This window comes from Acomys minous (genome assembly GCF_964271855.1).
Source record: "Acomys minous genome assembly, chromosome: 2".
Lineage (NCBI taxonomy): Eukaryota > Metazoa > Chordata > Mammalia > Rodentia > Muridae > Acomys > Acomys minous.
Genome location: NC_140484.1, coordinates 30748357 through 30767472, shown reverse-complemented (window position 1 = coordinate 30767472; position 19116 = coordinate 30748357). Strand labels below are relative to the sequence as shown.

At 45.0% G+C, this 19116-nt stretch overlaps 1 protein-coding gene across 1 annotated transcript in view; it reads left to right on the top strand.

Moving 5' to 3' along the window:
- The first annotated feature begins 5154 nt into the window (after positions 1–5154).
- RCL1 (RNA terminal phosphate cyclase like 1) overlaps positions 5155–19116 on the top strand; it is a 49086-nt gene continuing 35124 nt past the window's right edge. Inside the window, exon 1 of the mRNA XM_084750015.1 lies at positions 5155–5422. Within this exon, the coding sequence (XP_084606141.1) occupies positions 5287–5422 (136 nt within the window). The 5' untranslated portion in view covers positions 5155–5286. The remainder of the gene's footprint in view (positions 5423–19116) is intronic.

The window sequence follows — 19116 nt, the reverse complement described above, 5'->3', positions numbered from 1 at the left end:
TAGCCATCACAGCTGGGTGTGGTAGAGCACGCCTTTGACCCCAGCACTTGGGAGGAAGAGGCAGAAAGATCTTTGTGAGTTCAAGGTCAGCTTGGTCTACAAAGTGAATCCAGGAGACACACACACACACACACACACACACACACACACACACACACACACACACAGAGAGAGAGAGAGACAGAGAGAGAGAGAGACAGAGAGACAGAGAGAGAGAGAGAGAGAACCCATCACATATAGAGAGCTCTGCTTCCATCATTCTCTTCCTCTTGTCTCTGCTGTTATTATTGTAAACCACAGTTTCATTTATTGTATGCACACCAACAGAGATTCATAACCACTGTTTTATGCAGTTTAGATTTTTGTGCAGATTAGAAAAAAGAGAAATTGCAAGCAAAAACACGCTAATACCTTACTTTTTTTTGTCATCTGGTTTAGAGTGTCATCACTCTTCTTTCATTTCAGCCTGGAGGACTCTTATTTCAGGTAGTGTGGGTCTCCTGGTGACAAACTTTCTTGGTGACTTGGTTTTAACTTGTAGTAATTTTGTTGGATATATATATATATATAATTTCATTTCATTTTATGCATGTGGTTTTAACTTGTAGTAATTTTGTTGGATATATATATATTATATATATATATATAATATATATATATAATTTCATTTCATTTTATGCCCGTGTGTTTTGCTTGCATGCATGCCTGGTGTTCCCTGAGGTCCGAAGAAGGTGACAGATGCCCTGGAACTGGAGATACAGATGGTTGTGAGCCTCCACGTGGGTGTTGGGAATTAAACCTGGGATCTCTGGAAGAGCCAGACAAGTACTCTTAACTGCTGAGCCATCTCTCCAGTCCTGAATATAAATTTTATTGACAGAGTTTCCCTCTTGTAAAATGAAATGCTTTCCCATTTGTGTTTGGTCTTGATGGTTCCTTGGGAGAGACCAGCTGTTCGTTTCAGTGAGGATCTTTTGTGAGCCATAAGCCTCCTCGCCCTTGCCACTTCTAAGTCTCTGTCTTTCCGTAGTTCGATGAGGTGGCATCCTGATGCGTAGCTCTGACTCCATTCGTTTTGGAATTGGTTGAGCTTCTTAGATTTGTGTATTTAGTCAAAATTGGAAGTGGTTGCCCTCTATTTCCTCAAACACTTGCTATTTCCTTTTCCCTAACAATTCCAATTATGTGTAGGTTAGAAAATGTTAGGGCCGGGCATGGTGGTCCATGCCTTTAATCCCAGCACTTGGGAAGAAGAGGCAGGCAGATAGCTATGAGTTCGAGGCCAGCCTGGTCTACAAAGTGAGTCCAGAACAGCCAAGGCTACACAGAGACCCAGTCTCAAAACAAAACAAAATATTAAGACACCTGATAGGTCCTTTTTTCTTTTAGCAACTTCTCAAAGCATAGTCTATAAGCCAGAAACATCAATATGCCCTGGGAAATAGTTAGAACTATAAATTCTCAGACCTTACCCAAACATACTGAAGAAACTTTGGCTATGAGAAAGCCTGTTTTTGTTGTTGTTGTTTTATTTTGTTTTGTTTTTTTTTTTCCAAGACAGGGCTTCTCTGTGTAGCCTTGGCTGTCCTGGACTTGCTTTGTAGACCAGGCTGGGACTGAACTCACAGATCGCCTTCTTCTGCCTCCTGAGTGCTAGGATTAAAGGCATGCACCACCATGCCTGGCTTGTTGTTGTTGTTTGTTTGTTTGTTTTTTGAGACAGGATTTCTCTGTGTAGTTTTGGCCATCTTGGACTCACTTTGTAGACCAGGCTGGCCTTGAATTCACAGAGATCCGCCTGCCTCTGCCTTCTGAGTGCTGGGATTAAAGGCGTGTGCCACCACACCTAGCATTGTTTGTTTGTTTTTTTAATAAACTCCTAGGCAAATTTTAAACATATATTGTGTGTGTGTGTGTGTGTGTGTGTGTGTGTGTGTGTGTGTGCTCTCCCTTCAAGGCAATTTGATGAATGCTAAAGTTTAGGAATCAATGATTTTGAAGCATTTGATTTTACTGATTTACCGTTCCTATGCATCTTTCAATTAATTGACTAAGTAATAATTCTACTCAAGTCATACTTTCATTAAACTCATACTAGGTACTAAGCTTTGTGTATATTTCTTATTGTCATAGTAAGTTTCATAAGAAACTATTCAGGCCTGCCTTTTCTGGATGCAAAGTGTTATTAGAGAGATTAGTAAACAAATAAAAGTGATAAAAGGCTATATAGAATATGCCCAAACATGGTTTTGAATAGTCGTCGTAAGTGCTTGAAGAGGGCTGAACACAGAAACGTATCCTAAAATTGGAGCACAATAGTTCCAGAGCAGGAAAAAAAAAAAGCTCTGGGATACATGTTGACTTGAGAAAAGAATATGACGAAATAATAGGGTGTGTGTGTAAGTATGGTTTTGAGCAACTTTTTCTGTGCAGTAGGAAGAATTTATTTCTATTTTGGCTCCTAAACCCAGTGCCCTGTGGCCAAGTCAAGCAGAACTTCGTCCTTCCTAGCAAAGAAGTGTTAGAGAAGTGATCATAGAGTGAGATGTTTGCCATTTATCATTTAGCTAGGAAGCAGAAGACTGTATGAGCAGATTAATAACTTGTACGGACAATGTAAGCATAGGCAACATTCTACAAAGCTGTGCCGTAAGCTTCTGCTCACATACAGTCCAACGTGTGAGCTAGCTTGGTGTGAAGACAAAATACGGTGCCATTTACATGGCTCTTGGTGTGGAAACTGTGGCCATGTGCTTAGTCATATCAGACTAACATTTGTTGTGGGTTGCTAACAGGGGTGTGTAGTTATAGCTTAACTAAACTGAAACAACACATCTGTGCAACAGTAAGTGATCTCCAGTTATTTATTATTGTATAACAAATGACCCCAAGCCTGTAGCTTAAAACTGGGCGTGGTGGCACATGCCTTTAAGCCCAGCACTCGGGAGGCAGAGGCAGGTGGATCGCCATGAGTTCAAGGCCAGCCTGGTCTACAAAGTCCAGGATAGCCAGGGCTACACAGAGAAACCCTGTTTTGAAAGCCAAAAAACAAAAACAAACAAAAGCAAGCAAGCAAGCAAACAAACAAACAAACAGAAAACAAAACAGTGGCGCTAATCCGTGTGTGACTATGCAGTTTGGGCAGGCGGAGCTCAGTGAAGCTGCTCATCTGTGCTCCAGATGGCATTGGTGAGGGTACCTCCACAGACTAGTCATAGGGTAGGTGATGAGTGAAATCACCTGCAGGTTTACTCCATACCCCGTGTGGCACTTGATTCTGGCTGCTAGGGCACTCTTCTCTGTGTGGATTTCGCTGCATCCCTGCTGTGCTGAAGACGGTCTTTTTTACAGAAGGGTCAGAAGTCTAAACGAATAGATAGATGGAGTTTTTTGCTTCGATTCCGCCATTCACTATGTTGCTTACAACAAACCACCCCGCCCCCCAATTCCGTTCTGAATCTCAAATTGTATAAGTCTGGACTTATTCTCAGTTGCCCAGAAGAAGATGCTGAGGCAAGAATTAGAGTGGATGTAATTTATTTGAGAGTTATTTCCAACACATTTCAAAAGGCTGCAAGAGTGAGATACAGGGAAAGAAGCCAGGAAATGGTGCTTAACCAAGAAGATACCACCGGCAGTAATTGGAGCTTAAAGGACACCACAGAGTCAGCATTCCCCCACCCCACCCCCCATCCCCCCACCCCCCCATCTCCAAGCTTAAAGGGAGCCAGGATAGTTCATTGTCAACTGTAGTCAGCCATTGCTTGAAGACTTGGGGAATTAATGTTCCAGTACTATTGGCCTGCAAATGGCAGGTGGGCTTGAAAAAAATCTAGAAGCAGAGATGAAGCGCTGATGGAACGAAACTGAGCAGGATTGCAATAAAACTAGATCTGAACGCATGTGAATATTCTTATTGAATAATATTTTTTCCCCTCAAGATTATTGAGTAATTAAATGAGATGACATTAGAAAAAGAAAAATGGAAAATCCATTCCTGGTGTGAAAGTACTCCTGGTGCTTTAGCGTTTAGAGGAGACGCTAAGGACCCTGGAGCTTTTCCAACGCTGCGCGTCAGACCACTCAGCTGTCTAACGGGCAGTCTGACAGAACAGCATTACGGTAAGTGGGTAAAGCTGCCTCAGTGGATTTCAGGGCTGATCCATAGACTCCGTGCCTCTGTGCTCACTGCTACCCTTCAGGTGCTCCTCCGGGTTTCCTCGTCACTCTCACTAGCTTAGGATGGCCACTCTTTCTCCAGCTCCCACTTCATCTTCCCCAGTGCTTTCTGGGACTCAAGGTCTGGTGTTATAATAGCTCATGAACCGCTGCAAGCCAAACACTATGATTGTGGGTTCCTAAGTTGGTAGTCATTTGATAGTTTTTGAATAGAGGAGTGAAACAACACAATATTTAGGAAGATTGTAGGGTGTAGGCTTGGATGACAGGAAAGACGAAGAAGCAAGACACCCCCGCCCACCCATATCACGTATATGCATGCGCATGTGTCTTGAAGTTATTTCAACTGTCCATTTTGAGCCATTGCGAGCTGACAGATCTGTCTTGACACCAAACTCAAAGAATATAAACGAAGCGGCAGATACCAAAGGGACAAAGCGAGGCCCCTTATTAGAAAATAAGCAGTGGCCTCTTGTCTAAAGGCTTGCGTTAAGGTTCAAGGCTGCACCTTAGAGGATCACCGCTCAGACCCAGACCCCGCGAACAACAAGGCAAGCGCGCCAACCCCGTTCTCTCGGGATCAGGAAAACGCGGGAGAGGTTGGCATCCTCGCCCAGGGGCTGCCGCAGGTGCGATGCTAAGTGCCAGCCAGCCGGGTACCCAGGCGGAGCCATTGCATCTTTCAGCTCATAGGCTGGGGAAGCCGCGAGCTCACCGACCCGGTCCCGGTCCGAGCGCCAGGGTTTCTCCCGCAGCGTTACGGGTTCCCTCCTGCCGCGCGCTGTTGCTGGGGCTCGGGCACCGCCCTCTTTCACTACCGGCCAATGGCGACGCAGCCAGAGCACCGCCCAGCTACAGCGGGGACCAATGGCGACGCGGAAAGGGCACCGCCCTGCTCCTCCCTGGGCCAATGGCAGTGTGCCCCGGCGCCCGGGCCGCCCCAGCCAGGCGAGGAGGCGGGCAGGCGGCCATAGGCTCCGCCTCTCTCCCCTCTGACCCGGTGTCTAGTCGCTCTGTCTTCCTGTTCCAAACCACGTGGACGCGTCGGGGGCCGTCGTGGCCCGGGTCGCACTCGTAGCTCCCGGGGCCTCCGCGGACGGCGCGCACATGGCGACCCAGGCGCACTCCCTCAGCTACGCGGGCTGCAACTTCTTGCGCCAGCGGCTGGTCCTGTCCACCCTGAGCGGGCGCCCGGTCAAGATCCGCAGGATTCGAGCCAGGGATGACAACCCTGGCCTCCGAGGTGACTTGGGAGGGGGCCGGAGGAGAGGGGATCCGGGGGTCGCCGCCCCGAGTGGCCGCGTGGGAGGGGCGCGTGGGAGAGGCGGTGGTCGGGTGGCGCGGGAGGCAGGTCTGTCCGAGAGCTGCGCCACGCGAGGAACTGTACCCTGCGGCTCCTGGGCGCGGGTAGTAAACAGCTACACGTTTTCCTGGCTAGCTGTTGCTACAAACCGTAGGCATCGCCCACTCGCTTCCCTCCTTTGAGTCTCTTGCTTTCGCCATAAACCTCTCAAGGGAGAAAAACAGTTTATTGGACCAACATGTAGTGAGTGAATGAGAGAGAGTGGACCGACAGACGTTGGAGAGAAAAGTACCACTGGTTGGTTCCAGGATCTCATCCAAAGCAGGTCTCTGAAACCTCTGCCCCGCTTGGACACCAGTTTTTGTCGCCATTATTTATCGCGCCCCCGCCCCCCCCATCTCTTCGGGAGTGGAATATATATATATATTGTTTTAAATTATGTGCTTGTTTCTATTAGTCACTGATGTGCGCGGTAGAGAAGCTTTGAGATAGGTTTTTGTTTTGTTTTGAAATGCGGTCTCATGTTGCCCAGGCTGGCCCCAAACTAGGTATGTAGCTGAGGATGACCTTCAACTCCAGTTCCTTCTGCTTCCACCTTCCAAGTGTTGGGATTACAGGCCTGCTACCTAACGCTGAGATAATGTTTACATCCTAGACCTGAGTGTCCTGACTTGGCCGGCTTTTGGTTTTTAGTACCCCCCTAGAATTTCAGTGTGTGTTCAAAAGTGTCTCCCTGACCTCGCCAAATTAAGACAATGGAATTAATGAAAACCAGAAAAAGAGAAAACCTGTCTGTAGCCTGAAGGTGGAGAGGGGTGATAGTTGTTGGTTCGGGAGACTTCCGGGATCAGGCTAATGTATTTATCTTTGCTGCAGAGGCTTCTGGACTAGGTGGCCAGACCGTTTCATCTTCTGTCTGAATTACGGCCCCTCCTCTCCCGCCCCCCCCCCCAATAGCTTTGTTTCTGCCACTCTTGAAGTTCTGTACATGGTGATGGAAATATAAGGTTAGAAAGGAAACTAGAAGGCTTAGTAAGGTGGTCATTAAGTTCCTGCCTTCCCTAGACTGCTGGAAAGAACGCTGGATTTGGGGATATATACCTGTAATCCCAGCACTCAGGAAGATGAGGCGGGAGGATCACAAGTTCAAGGCCAGCTTGGTTTACTCAATGAGTTTTTGTCTTAAAACAAAAAAACTGGGAGGCCGCTGCAGATGAGGCCAGCCTGGTCTACACAGTGAGGTTCAGGCTAGTCAGAGCTACAGTATAGTCAGACTCCGTTCCGAAAAAAAACCCGACCAACCAACAACCAAACACAACCAAACAGATTAACAAATAAAAGCTGAAAGCAGACAAACAGAAATAAAAACTGAAAGCAGACAGCGAGAAATCTCAAAGATGAGGAGAGACTGTGAGTAGTTTGTGCTCTTTCCCTCATCTCTGCCCCCCCTCCCTGTACCCCCAGTTTCAAATCTGGTCCTTGGGGAAAGTTGTTGCTTTACCTGCTTTGGTGTGTGTGTGTGTGTGTGTGTGTGTGTGTGTGTGTGTGTGTGTGTGTTTCTTTTAAGCGTTTTAATTTTATGTGCAATGATGTTTTGCCCACATGCCTATCTGTGTGAGGGTATTGGATCCTGGAGTTAGAGACAATTGTGAGTTGGGTGTGCTGGGTGCTGGAAATTGAACCCAGGTTCTCTGGGAGAGCAGGTCACGCTCTTAACCACTAAGCCATCTCTCCAGCCCTTTGTCATGTTTTTCAACTCCAGATTAGCCAGGAGACCTTGCTTCTGCTATGACCACTGAACACAAGTTTTGTTTTGTTTTAAATTATTTTTTGATCAGAAGTGCTTTAGCCTGGAAGCCGAGGCTTTCACAAATAACAAATATATGCCCATAAGATAGAATTCAGAGTTGACCCCCTCCCCCCGCCCTGTTTTTTTGAGATAGGTTTCTCTTGTAGTTCTGACTGTCCTAGACTAGCTTTGTAGACCAGGCTGGCCTTGAACTCAAAGAGATCTGCCTGCCTTTGCCTCTGCCTCTGCATCCCTAGTACTGAGATTACAGGGGTGCACCACCACACCCGGCTTCAAAGTTGATGATAGGGGCCTTCCAATATAATATTTCATGTTTCTAAAAACTTGAATGGAACTCACATATGACCTCCTGTTTCTTTCAAAAACATGAGTTGGCCCTTGGCATTTTTCTGAAAGGGGAGGGGATTCTTGTACTGGGGGAGGCAGTACTAGCTGCTATTTTATGAGGTGCACCACTGTAGAACAGAATTTGCTTTACTTCCTGTCTTACGGTTCTATTGTTATGATAGAACACCATGACCAAAAGCCACCTGGGGAAGAAAGGGTTTATTTCAATTACAGTTGTGTAGTCCATCAGGAAGAGGAGTCAGAATAGGAGCTCGAACCAGAGACCAAGAAGAACCACTCCTCCTGGCTTGCTGCTCCTGGCTTGCCCAGGGCCAGCATCCTCCACAGTGGGCTGGGCCCTTCCACTTTTACCATCAATCAAGTAAATGTCTTACAGGCTTGCTGATAGGCTAGTCTGATGGGTGCTCTTTCTGATTGAGATTCCCTCTCAAAAATGTTAAAAAAAAAAAGTTCTAGTTATTAAAGTCTACTAAAATAGTTTTTCAGCACCGGCACTGACATTTTAATAGAATTACTTTGTGTCAGGTTGACAAGAAAGCCTAACCAACATACCCCCTCAATGTACTCACTTGTTAACAGAGACACCCCCCCCCCCCAACTTGAGGCCTTGTGCTGGCTTAAGTTTACTTAAGGTTTACTGCTTGGTTACTTACAGAGGGAACCAGATACACATCTCAACATTCATTTGGAGACTTAATATACCTGTGACTATATACATAGGTTAAGTATGCATAATATATACATACATGAACATATAATGTGGTTTGGGTCCATATTCAATCCTCGGTAGCTTCATCCATCTGTTTGCCTCTTCCTGACTCAGGTTATGGAACTTGGAAAAAACTCAGAGACTACCCAGTCCAGTCTACAGCTGGAATGCAAGAACCAGCCACATCCCTCAAAGGTGCTGGCTTAAACACCTGAAAGGGAGTGCGCGTTGGAAGTTGGCCTCAGGGCCATTCAGAAGTTTATTAGGCTTCACTTGTGCAAGGCTTTAGGGAGGAGAGTCGAGATAGAATTTGGTTGCTCTTGCATTCGGGGAACCTGTCCTCTAAGCAGGAAGAGCTTGAGTGGAGTAGCATGGCGAAGTCAAGTGTGCTAGAGGAACTCGTGGAGCCCAGAGCAGAGATTAGCTTGGCATTTGGATGCCCTTCTCTTGTGACAGTGGAAATGGCGGCCGGGGGGATCTGTAAAGGTGATGGAAACGGTTCTTTTAAGCCTTCCCCCCCCCCAAACATTGTGTGTGTGTGTGTATGTGTGTGTGTGTGTGTATGTGTGTGTGTGTGTACATGCCTGTGCCATGGTGCTCCCTCAGGCTGTCCTCTGACTTCTACATGCACATGGTTGTATGTACACACCCACCCTTACACATAAAAGAAATGTGAAAACAAAGCCCATTTCCGAGCCTTAGGTTTTTCTGAGGTGGGACTACTGTGAGGACTAATATTTAGATGAATGAACAGGGCCCAGTGAGCTGGAGAAACAGATGCTAGCTGGTTTATTATGATTCGACTGAGCATCAGGTAAAGTTGTGCTGTCTGGTCTTTCCCTGATGCCGTTGGAAACTGTCAGTATTTAAAGAGACTTATGCTGTCCCTTTGAAATTTCCCTTTTATGTCATCAGTTATGCACATGAGCCTATTTTGGTAGTTTTGTTCCCTGGGATGTTGACAGTATTTAGAAATATTTTTTGGATGTCACTAGAGGAGTTGTCAAATAGAGAGAGCCCAAGAAGCTACTAATACGCTATGGTTTACAGGGTGGATCTCGCCGTCAGGAACTGCTCTGTCTATTAGTAGTCATTCTATTAAAATGTCAGTACTGGTGCTGAAAAACTATTCTAGTAGACTTTAATAACTACGGTTTTTCTTTTTTTAATTGATTCTTTGGGAGTTTTACATCATGCACTCCAGTCACCTCATTTTCCAGTCCTTTCATATCTGACCTCCATCCTTATAACCTTCCCCACAAAAGAAAATAAAATCTCAGCAACCCCTCTGGGCAGCCATCTGCTCCTTTACCAATCACAGCCTTCCCTTACACCTGTCACAGCTGTCCCGTCTCCAGTTCCACTGTGCGTATACCATCCCACTCCTCCGTTTTTCCTGCCTCTCCATCCATCCGTCCGTCTGTCTGTCCATCCGTCTGTCATAGTGGCATTGGAAGCTGCAGTGTATCAGCTGCCTAAAAAGCTTGCAAATGTTCAGTGCATGAGTCATTGGTCTGGTCCGAGGCCTCCGGCTTCTGCTACACCATCAATACTGGAGCCTCACAGGGACTCCTCTCGGACATTGTGCTGTTGCCCTGAGTCATGGAGATCCTGCAGCTTTAGTTCAACAGGACTGGCCCCTTCATGCCCTCCAGCAGCTCATAGATGGGGTCGATGTTTCGGTGGGCCAGCTCGAGGCCCTGGATCTGGGACCCGGTGGTAGCTGGCTTGGTCAGCCTGCCAGCTCTCCTGGCTGCCTAGGTGAGGGCTGGGGCCAGCTCTCCTGGCTGCTCAGATGAGGGCTGGGGCCAGCTTTCTTGCACTGCCCCAGCAAGGGGTGGGTAAAGTTTTTCTTTATATTCCAGATTCTGAAGATGAGCAGCAGCTATTACAGTAACTGCTCAAGGAGCTAGACATGGTGGTGTCAGTCACACTGCCGTAGAGTAGGCTGTGTTTGAAGCCAGCGGGAGCTGCAGAGGACCCTCGGCTTCAGAAGTGCATGAGACTCAGGTCTTGCCCAAGCCCTGGGACTTCAAGCAAAGAAATTAATGCGTTAAAGCTGCTCTCTTCCTGTGCAGAGAGGATTAAATAATAAGAAATTGGACTCCATAGAAAGATGGTCCTGGAATGCTTCCAGAGACAGCTGGTGTGGTAGCACACACCTGCTCTAACCCCAGCACCCAGAAGTGGAGGCAGGAGGTTAGTTCAGAGGCCAGCCTGGGTCACTTAATGAGTTGTCAGCTAGGCTAGTAGTCTTAACTTGTCTCAAAATATTTCTGTTGTAGCTTCGGCCATCTTCCTGAAAATAAAATAGCCATGATGGTTAAGTGAGTTGATAGGTGTTAATGCCTATTTCATGAGGGCTATAGGGTTTAGCCCCTCCAGCCTAAGGGGCTCGTTTTCCTTTTACAGACTTGGGTGTTCTATGTTGGCAAGAAAAAGCACCTGTCCTAGGTTAGGCCTCGCCCCCTCCCCAGGGTTTCTTTGTGTAAGCCTGGCTATCTTGGAACCCACTCTGTAGATCAGGCTGGCCTCAAACTCAGGGGGATCGAAATCAGGAGATCCGCCAGCCTCTGCCTCCTGACAAAGGGATTAAAGGCATGCATCACCACGCCTGGCTTGTCCTGGCTGTCTTTCCCTCTGGATTTGACAAGGGCTTAAGGAGTTCACTTGGTCTAATGTGGTTTCTATGTAATGTGAGAGCTAACTGGAGAAGATCCACACTGAAGGGAATTTTTTGAATCACACAAATGAGACACTTGGTTTGCCTAAAACATTAAGTTTAGGAGCCCGGTGATAAGACTTTTACCTGGTTCATGTGTTCAGCTTCAGAGTCTTTTACCACAAAATTAGACTTACTTGGGCCCATCGGAGTGCTCTACACTGCTTGAGGAGCTATGGTTCTGAAATGGGAAGGCTAAGTAGAGTTCTAATCAAAGGAGGAAATGCTACATGAAGTTCCTTGGGAAGGAAAACAGCTTTTGGCTAGCTGGTGCATTTAGGGGATAAATCTGGCTGCTCATAAATTAGATCTTATAGAAGGAAGATGTTCCTATATTGTTTTTTTCCTATTATGACCTGGAAATTGGAATTGTTAAGAGACACCTGGACTGGAGGGAACCAGATGATGGATAGTGACATGTATAGGTCGCATATTGTCCTGTTAACTAGGCGTCCCCTTGTGCTTCTATTGATTGTTAATTTGTGCTCCCTGGTGATGAATTTTGGTTGCCCCAAACAAGCCATACTCTTAAAGAATGTCAAGAGTCCGGCCTGTTTTTTGCTCTTGCTTAGATGTTATAAAAATGCTGTTTTGGGGGGGTTGGGGGTCAGGGTAGGGGGACACTTGTGCTGTGCACGCTCTTTTTTTAAACTAAACTTTTTTTTTGTTTTGTTTTTTGAGACAGGGTTTCTTTGTGTAGCCTTGGCTGTCCTGGACTTGTTTTGTAAACCAGGCTGTCCTTGAACTTACTGCACTCCTCCTGCCTCTGCCTCCCGCTGCTGGTGTTAAGGATGTGCTCCACCATACCTGGCAACTAAACTTTTCTTTTTAAGGTCATTATAGGTATGTAACCGGACCAAAAGCTCTGATGACAACTGAAACACATAGAAGATTCTTGCCTGTACTCTACCCACATGCCCAATGGGAATATCTGGTCAAACCATAGTACCAACTATCACAACACTGGTGCAGGGGAACCGCAGACCCTTTCGTAACTAAAACTTTCCACATTGCTGCTTTCTATGTGGGGTTTTATTCCTGGTCTTTTTTTTTTTTTTAAGCTGGTCAGTCACATGGTGAGGGGTTGAGGGGACTGTCTAGCTTTTGTCCCTGATCGTGTCTAGTTGCCTGGCTCAGAGTTCTAGTGTAGACTGCTGCAGGTACCTGCTTGGGCCCTAGTGACAGACCACCCAAGGGCTCTTGGCTTGACGTGAGGGTTTCTCCTGATGTGAGAATGGGCACGCTTCATCTGAGCCAGTGTCTTCAACTGTTACCAGAGCTCTTGGCACAGTAGCTACCATGTGGACCTCAAGAGTGTGAGGCATTCTGCCACCACCCAGTTAAAACAAAGCACCCCTATAATCCCAGCAGGGGGGCAGAGGCAGCGAGAGCTCTGTAAGGCCAGCGTGGTCTCCAAAGAGAGTCCAGGACAGCTAGGGCTCTGTTAGACAGAAAAACCCTGTCTTGAAAAACAGAAAGAGAGGAGGGAGAGAGAGAGGGAGGGAGAGGAAGAATGAGAGAATATGAGAGCCAGAGCGGCTCGCCCCTCTGCAGTCTATGAAGTGGTGTTTCTGAGACTAAAAGCCTTTAGCCTCATGTTACGTGTGGCTGCTCATTGGGAGCTCAGTGACCCTAGTGTTAGAGCCCACAGATCACGATCTAAGACTAGGGACTCCGTCAGGCTTGCCAGCCGAGACCATCAAGACCAATGCAGCAGTTTAAAAGGCTTAGATTTCCTTCATGCCGGTTACATGCTCCACTAGACCTGAGCCCAGAGAACATTGGGACAGTCGAGCTGGCTGACTTTGGTTTGGCCAGAAGCTGCCAAATGGCTGTTGCACCAGTGGGTCTGCATGTGCAGTGCCTGTGGGCAGCGCCTTTGCAGACAGCACCTTCAGTAGGCGCTCACCTGTTGGATGGACTCTTGGATCTGATCAAACTGTCCCTGGAAGATGACCAGCCCTGAGGTGTTTCTTTGCTCTGGGAGCTTTTCCTCCTGGGTGAGTTTTTCCCAGGGTAGTTGTTGGTGAGATGGAGGGGGTCTGAGTCCTAGCTGCTGTGGCAGTACCTGGAAATATAGACCGGGACCCAATCAAATCTCTGCCTCGCTAGCTCTGCAGCAGTTCATAATCTACGGGAGGAAGGAGGTTTGGAGCCAGCAGTAGAATGGCCGCCATTCCCTCTTGTCAACACGTGAGTGGCCTGCATCCCATTGAGGAGATGTTGAAGCTATTATTATTATTATTATTATTTTCAACAATGACCATATGCCTACAGGAAGACAACTCTGCCTGGCCCTGGAGCCATGGAGTTCCTTCAGTTTCTTACAGAGGATATTTGTCTGCCTTAAATGACAACCTGCCCTTCTTGTGAGATTTACTTAATGGAGGGAAAGTTGCTCACATCGTCCCTCTGTACTCACGCCCATTATCTTCCTTCACCGCTCCTTCTAATCTGTTTTCTATTTCCAATTTTGCCAGTAAGAAATGTTAGATGAGTGCTGGGTGTGGGGGTGCACACCTTTAATCCCAGCACTCAGGAGGCAGAGGTAGGCAGATCGCTGTGAGTTCGAGGCCAGCCTGGTCTACAAAGTGAGTCTAGGACAGCCAGGGCTACACAGAAAAACCCTGTCTTGGGAAAAGAAAAAAAAAAAAAAAGAAAAGAAAGGTTAGATGAGTAGAGTATAGAACCGTACGGGGTAGATACTTCATTCAGCAAGAATCTCTCAGGGGTGTCTAACTTTTTGCTATATGTTATGTACAAAGTTAGAGACAATTCATACCGTAGCATCTTAACTAGAGTTGAGTTACAAAGACAAAACAAAAAACACATAAGTAAGTTTAGAAGTTAAATGGGCTGTATTCATAATTATCCTTGGTAGCATGCAGCTTGTGGATTGAGCATTTAAGTTTTTTAAAAATCAAGTTTGATCCTTTAAAAAAAATTCCTGAGTATGAAAATGAAACGCAAGTACCACTTTTTCATTCTCTTTCTAAAATTACTTTCAAAGAACATCTGGCTCTGTTTTTATTTTGAACTATTCTACACAGTTGGTAGACTGGTGGCTCTTTTGTTCTAAGATGTATAGGTATTTTGCCTGCGTGCATGTCTGTGTGCTGCTTGGATGCCTGGTCTCTGAGAGGTCAGAAGAGGACATCAGGCCTTCTGGAGTTATAGTGGTTGTGAACCTCCATGTGGGTGCAGTGCAGAGAGTGGAACCCAGGTCCTGTGGAAGAGCAGCCAGCGCTCTTAACCACTGAGCCAGCTGTCCAGCCCAGTGTGGGCTGGTTTTTATGAGGACCACAGCCTTTCTTTCTCTGGTATAAATGTTGGGTTGCATGGTCATCGCCTCTTTCAGTCTTTTACGACGGTGCCAACTCTTCCCACGTGCGCATGTACCACTTTCTGTTCTCCCCAGAATGCACCAGTGCTTTAGTTCCCCCTCCATCCCTGCCAGCATTGGAAATGCTTCTCATGTTAGACATTCTGGGTCACGCTTGCCATGTAGTCAGTTTTCTTTTTTCTCTTTCTTTTGTTCTTTTTTTTTTTTTTTTTTTTTTTTTGGTTTTCGAGACAGGGTTACTCTGTGTAGCCTTGACTGTCCTGGACTTGCTTTGTAGCCCAGGCTGGCCTCGAACTCAGATCCACCTGCCTCTGCTTCTGAGTGCTGGATCATAGGTGTGCACCACCATGCCTGGTTTATGCAGTCATTTTTCATTGTGTTAATTTGCATGTGCCACCATATATCTAATGTTTTCTAAGGAATGTCTTTTCATGCCATTGCCCATTTTTATTTATATTTTTTATTTTTTTATTTTTGTTTCTCAAGACAGGGTCTCTCTGTGTAGTCTTGGCTGTCCTGGACTCACTTTGTAGACCAGGCTGGCCTCAAACTCACAGTGATCCGCCTGCCTCTGCCTCCCAAGCGCTGGGATTAAAGGCGTGTGCCACCACCGCCCAGCGCCCATTTTTAAATATGATTCTTTGTTTTTATTCTTGATTTTTGGATATAGCTCAGTGGTAGAGCATTTGCCCAGAATATTTGAAGTTCTGAGGTTCTGCTTTGTGTTGCCCTCCCTCTACCATGGTGACGAGAGAGGGAAGGGATTGGTCTTTGTTTTGGTGAGGTTCTCGTATTCATTAATTTATTTTCTGCTATCTTTATTATTTCATTCTCTGGTTTTGAGCTTGTTTTGCTTTTCTTTTTCTAGGTTCTTGAGGTAGAGGTTAGACAGTGATGCCTCTTTTCTAATACAAGCATGGGGTGCACAGAAACGGTCCCATTTAGTAGTGGTGTACCTCTATCCCACGCATTCTGGTGCGTTGTCTTCTGGTTTTCTTTCTCTACAGTGTGGTTTAAAGTTTTTCCTTTGAGGCTCTCGTTGACCCATGGATTATTCACTATCGTATTTAGTTTTCTAGTGCTTGGATTAGTTCTTGCTTTCTTTGTGATGCTGATCTTAACTTTATTGTTGGTATGAGAATATCACTGATCTTAATTCTCAAAACTTGGTTGACTTTTTAAGTCTATTTGGTATAGATTTGTGGTCAGTTAGAACGGTATGTTTTGCTGTTGTTGGAGACTCTCTGTTGATTGGAGCCTTGACAATGATAGCTGAGTGCTAGGCGGGGCGCACCTTGAGCAGGAATGCTCAGCTGTGCGCGGGGCCCTCTCTTTACGTTTTGATCCACTTCAGAGTCCTGAGGAGTTGGGTTTGCTTGAATCCCTTTACCACTCTTCCTGTTGTGGCCGCATGAGTACATCTCCTTTTTCTGTTTTCCACTCTCTTTTTTGTTTTTGTTTTTTTGAGACAGGGTTTCTCTGTGTAGCCTTGGCTGTCCTGGACTCACTTTGTAGACCAGGCTGACCTCTACCTCCCAGATTGCTAGGATTACAGGCGTGTGCCACCGTGCCCACCTGGCCCACCTGGCTATTGCTTTCCATTCTTTCGGGGGGGGGGTGCAGGGTTTTTCTGTGTAGCCTTGGCTGTCCTGGACTCCCTTTGTAGACCAGGTTGGCCTCGAACTCACAGTGATCCACCTGCCTTTGCCTCCCTAGTGCTGGGATTAAAGGCGTGCACCATCACCGCCTGGCTTGCTTTCCATTCTTAATTTCACTCTTTAAGAGGTTTATTGAGGGCGAGTTGTTGGACTCGACTTGGGGCATAAGTGTGACTCTGCCCTCAAGTTCAGTAAGTAACAAAGGTACCCCAGTACTTAGAACCCTTAGAGCGCAGACCTGTACCACTCCACAGTGCTGTCACTCACCTTACTTTATCAGGCCATAGAAGCATTGATCTCTTACTTAATTTTCAAATTAAACATAGATACGTTCTGTATAGAGGGAAAATCTATTGTGTTCGGAGCTCAGCACAGCCTGGGTGTTTTAGCACACATTTCCCCATGACTCAGGAAGATTTCTCCATTCTCTCAGTAAGGCTTCTATCTTTTGTTTTGTTTTTCCAGACAGGGTTTCTCTGTGTAAGGCTACACAAGAGGCTGTCCTGGACTCACTTTGTAGACCAGGCTGGCCTTGAACTCAACAGTGATCCACCTGCCTCTGCCTCCCAAGTGCTGGGATTAAAGGTATGTGCCATCACACCCAGTTAAGGCGTCTATCTTAAAATCAAACCCTTTGTTAAATTTAGTGTGTGCACCAAATCTTTGAAATCAGAATGTACAAAACTGAGTCTTATCAGACGCCTTTTCACCAGCAGACCGTGTGATCCCCCTTACTTGTTTGTTTAGTGCTGTAGTTAATAGTGACATAGATATTCTTAGGTTTCATCTACAGTTTTTGTTTTTGTTTGTTTGTTTTGGTTTTTCCCAGACAGGATTTTTCTGTGTATCCTTGGCTGTTCTGGACTCACTTTGGAGACCAGACTCCCTCAGCCTCCTTGAGTGCTGGGATTAAAGGCATGTGCCTCCACTCCAGGCCTTACCGTTTTGTTGGTTTTTGTTGTTGTTGTTGTTGTTTGTTTTGTTTTTAATTAGAAAAGAGAGACACTTCCACACAAATTGACTAAGGTGCATCCTTCTTAGTTAGAGTGGGTAACTAAAATACATGATGTGTGTGTATCTGTTTTCTTATGTTATTTGAGGTTTTTTTTTGTCTGTTTTCATTAAATGATATTAGTTGTATGTTAGCTTTTTTTTTTTTTGAAAATTAAAGTTTGTTATTATCTTGCAAGAGCCCTCTTTATGTATTCTTTTTTTTTTCTACTCTGGAATATGCAATTTACCAGTCATTTTATTTTTCTTTGTTGAAAAAGTTTGCAAGAATTTCAGGACTGCTCTTCAGTACTGATACATTTTCTTATTCTCTTTGATTTGGGTCTTTTGTTTTGGGTGCTAGCTTAATTTTAAATGTAGTGCTGGAGACTGGTTTGTTATAAAAGTTCTTAATCCTAGAGGAGTGAGGCACTAGCTTAGCTTGAAGCGCTTGCAAGCATGAGAACATAAGTTTGAATCCCCAACATCAATGTTGTTGATTTTTTTTTCTCTCACAGTTGCATTAAAAAAAAGCCAAAATACACAGAAAATTTGCATGTACGTGAGAAAATTGTGGTTTCACACTTAGGTTATAAAAGTAATACTTCTTAACTATTCTTATGGTTTAAATGTTAAAATAATTGGTGTAGATTACACATCTTAGTTTCTAGACTGTAGACCATTTCCCGTTTTCCAGGTAACAGTCTTCTAGACATTTCCATAGTGCTGTATTTTCTTTACCAATTCTAGGCTCTCAGTTCATCCTGTTTCTTGCTTTTCCTTCTAATTCCTAAGATTTTGGAGAGGTAACGTTTGCTTTAGTGGACCCCTCATACACTTTCAGGATCTGTGTTTCTGTTTAAGGTATTTTATTATGTTCTGTAGCTTTCCTTTTGTCAGCTCATAATCTAGGAAAAACATCATGTTTCTTTAAGAATTAATTATGCAGGTCAAGAAATTATAAAGGGTTTTATAATATCATATAAAAGAATATTTTCTCAGTGATTAGACATCTTAACAGAACTGGAGTATGTTTGTAAATTCTGTCTTTGGGACTTAATGAGGAAAATGATGATAATAACTTTGCTTTTTAAGATTTATTTATTTATTATTATGTATATAGTGCTCTACCTGCATGCACACCTGCAGAAGAGGGCACCAGATCTCTTTATAGATGGTTGTGAGCCACCATGTAGTTGCTGGGAATTGAACTCAGGACCTCTGGAAGAGCAGATTGTGCTCTTAACCTCTGAGCCATCTCTCCAGCCCTGACACTAACTTTACTTAACAGTTTATTATCTTGCTTTCTAGTTTTTTTCTTAACACACTTGAAACCACATTGAATATGTTCCCTTTTAACTTTTAATATAGTGTGAACATTTCTTTGTGCAATTAAGTAATTTCTTTAAGCTGTTATATTTTTTCTTCCATTTTTTGAGGCATGGTTTTATTATGTAGCTCATGCTACCTTGAAACTCATTTCTTCGTGCCTCTGTCTCTTAAGTTCTGAGATTACAGTTAATATCATCCTGCAGGTCAAGCTTTAGAACATTCTTAAAAACTGAATAGTATTCAAAATTTGATGAAATTATTCTTTCTTTTAAATTGTGTGAAAAAGTAATTGTATTTTGTGCACTTAAAAATGCATGCACATGGTTTGTCAAGGGACAGCTGACTCCATTTCGGTTCGTAGTTTAGAATGAAGAAAGGAACTTAGAGTCTGTTTTCTAGTCTCAACTCTGAAACAGCCAGTGTTTCTAATTTGTATCTTTTGCAGGCTCTGTTTTACACACACACACACACACACACACACACACACACACACACACACACACAGACGCACGCACGCACGCACGCATGCACGCACACACGCACGCATGCACGCACACAAAATTGAGGTCTCTTCCTCTTTTTCTCACACACTTTTTTTTAAAGCAGTCATCTTCATCCTAATACTTGTACAGTTGTTCTTTTTGTGCCTTGGAGGTGACTCAACACTGGTTGAGCACACTGCTGTGACTAGTCAGCCTGCTATTTGTAGACATTTGAGTTAG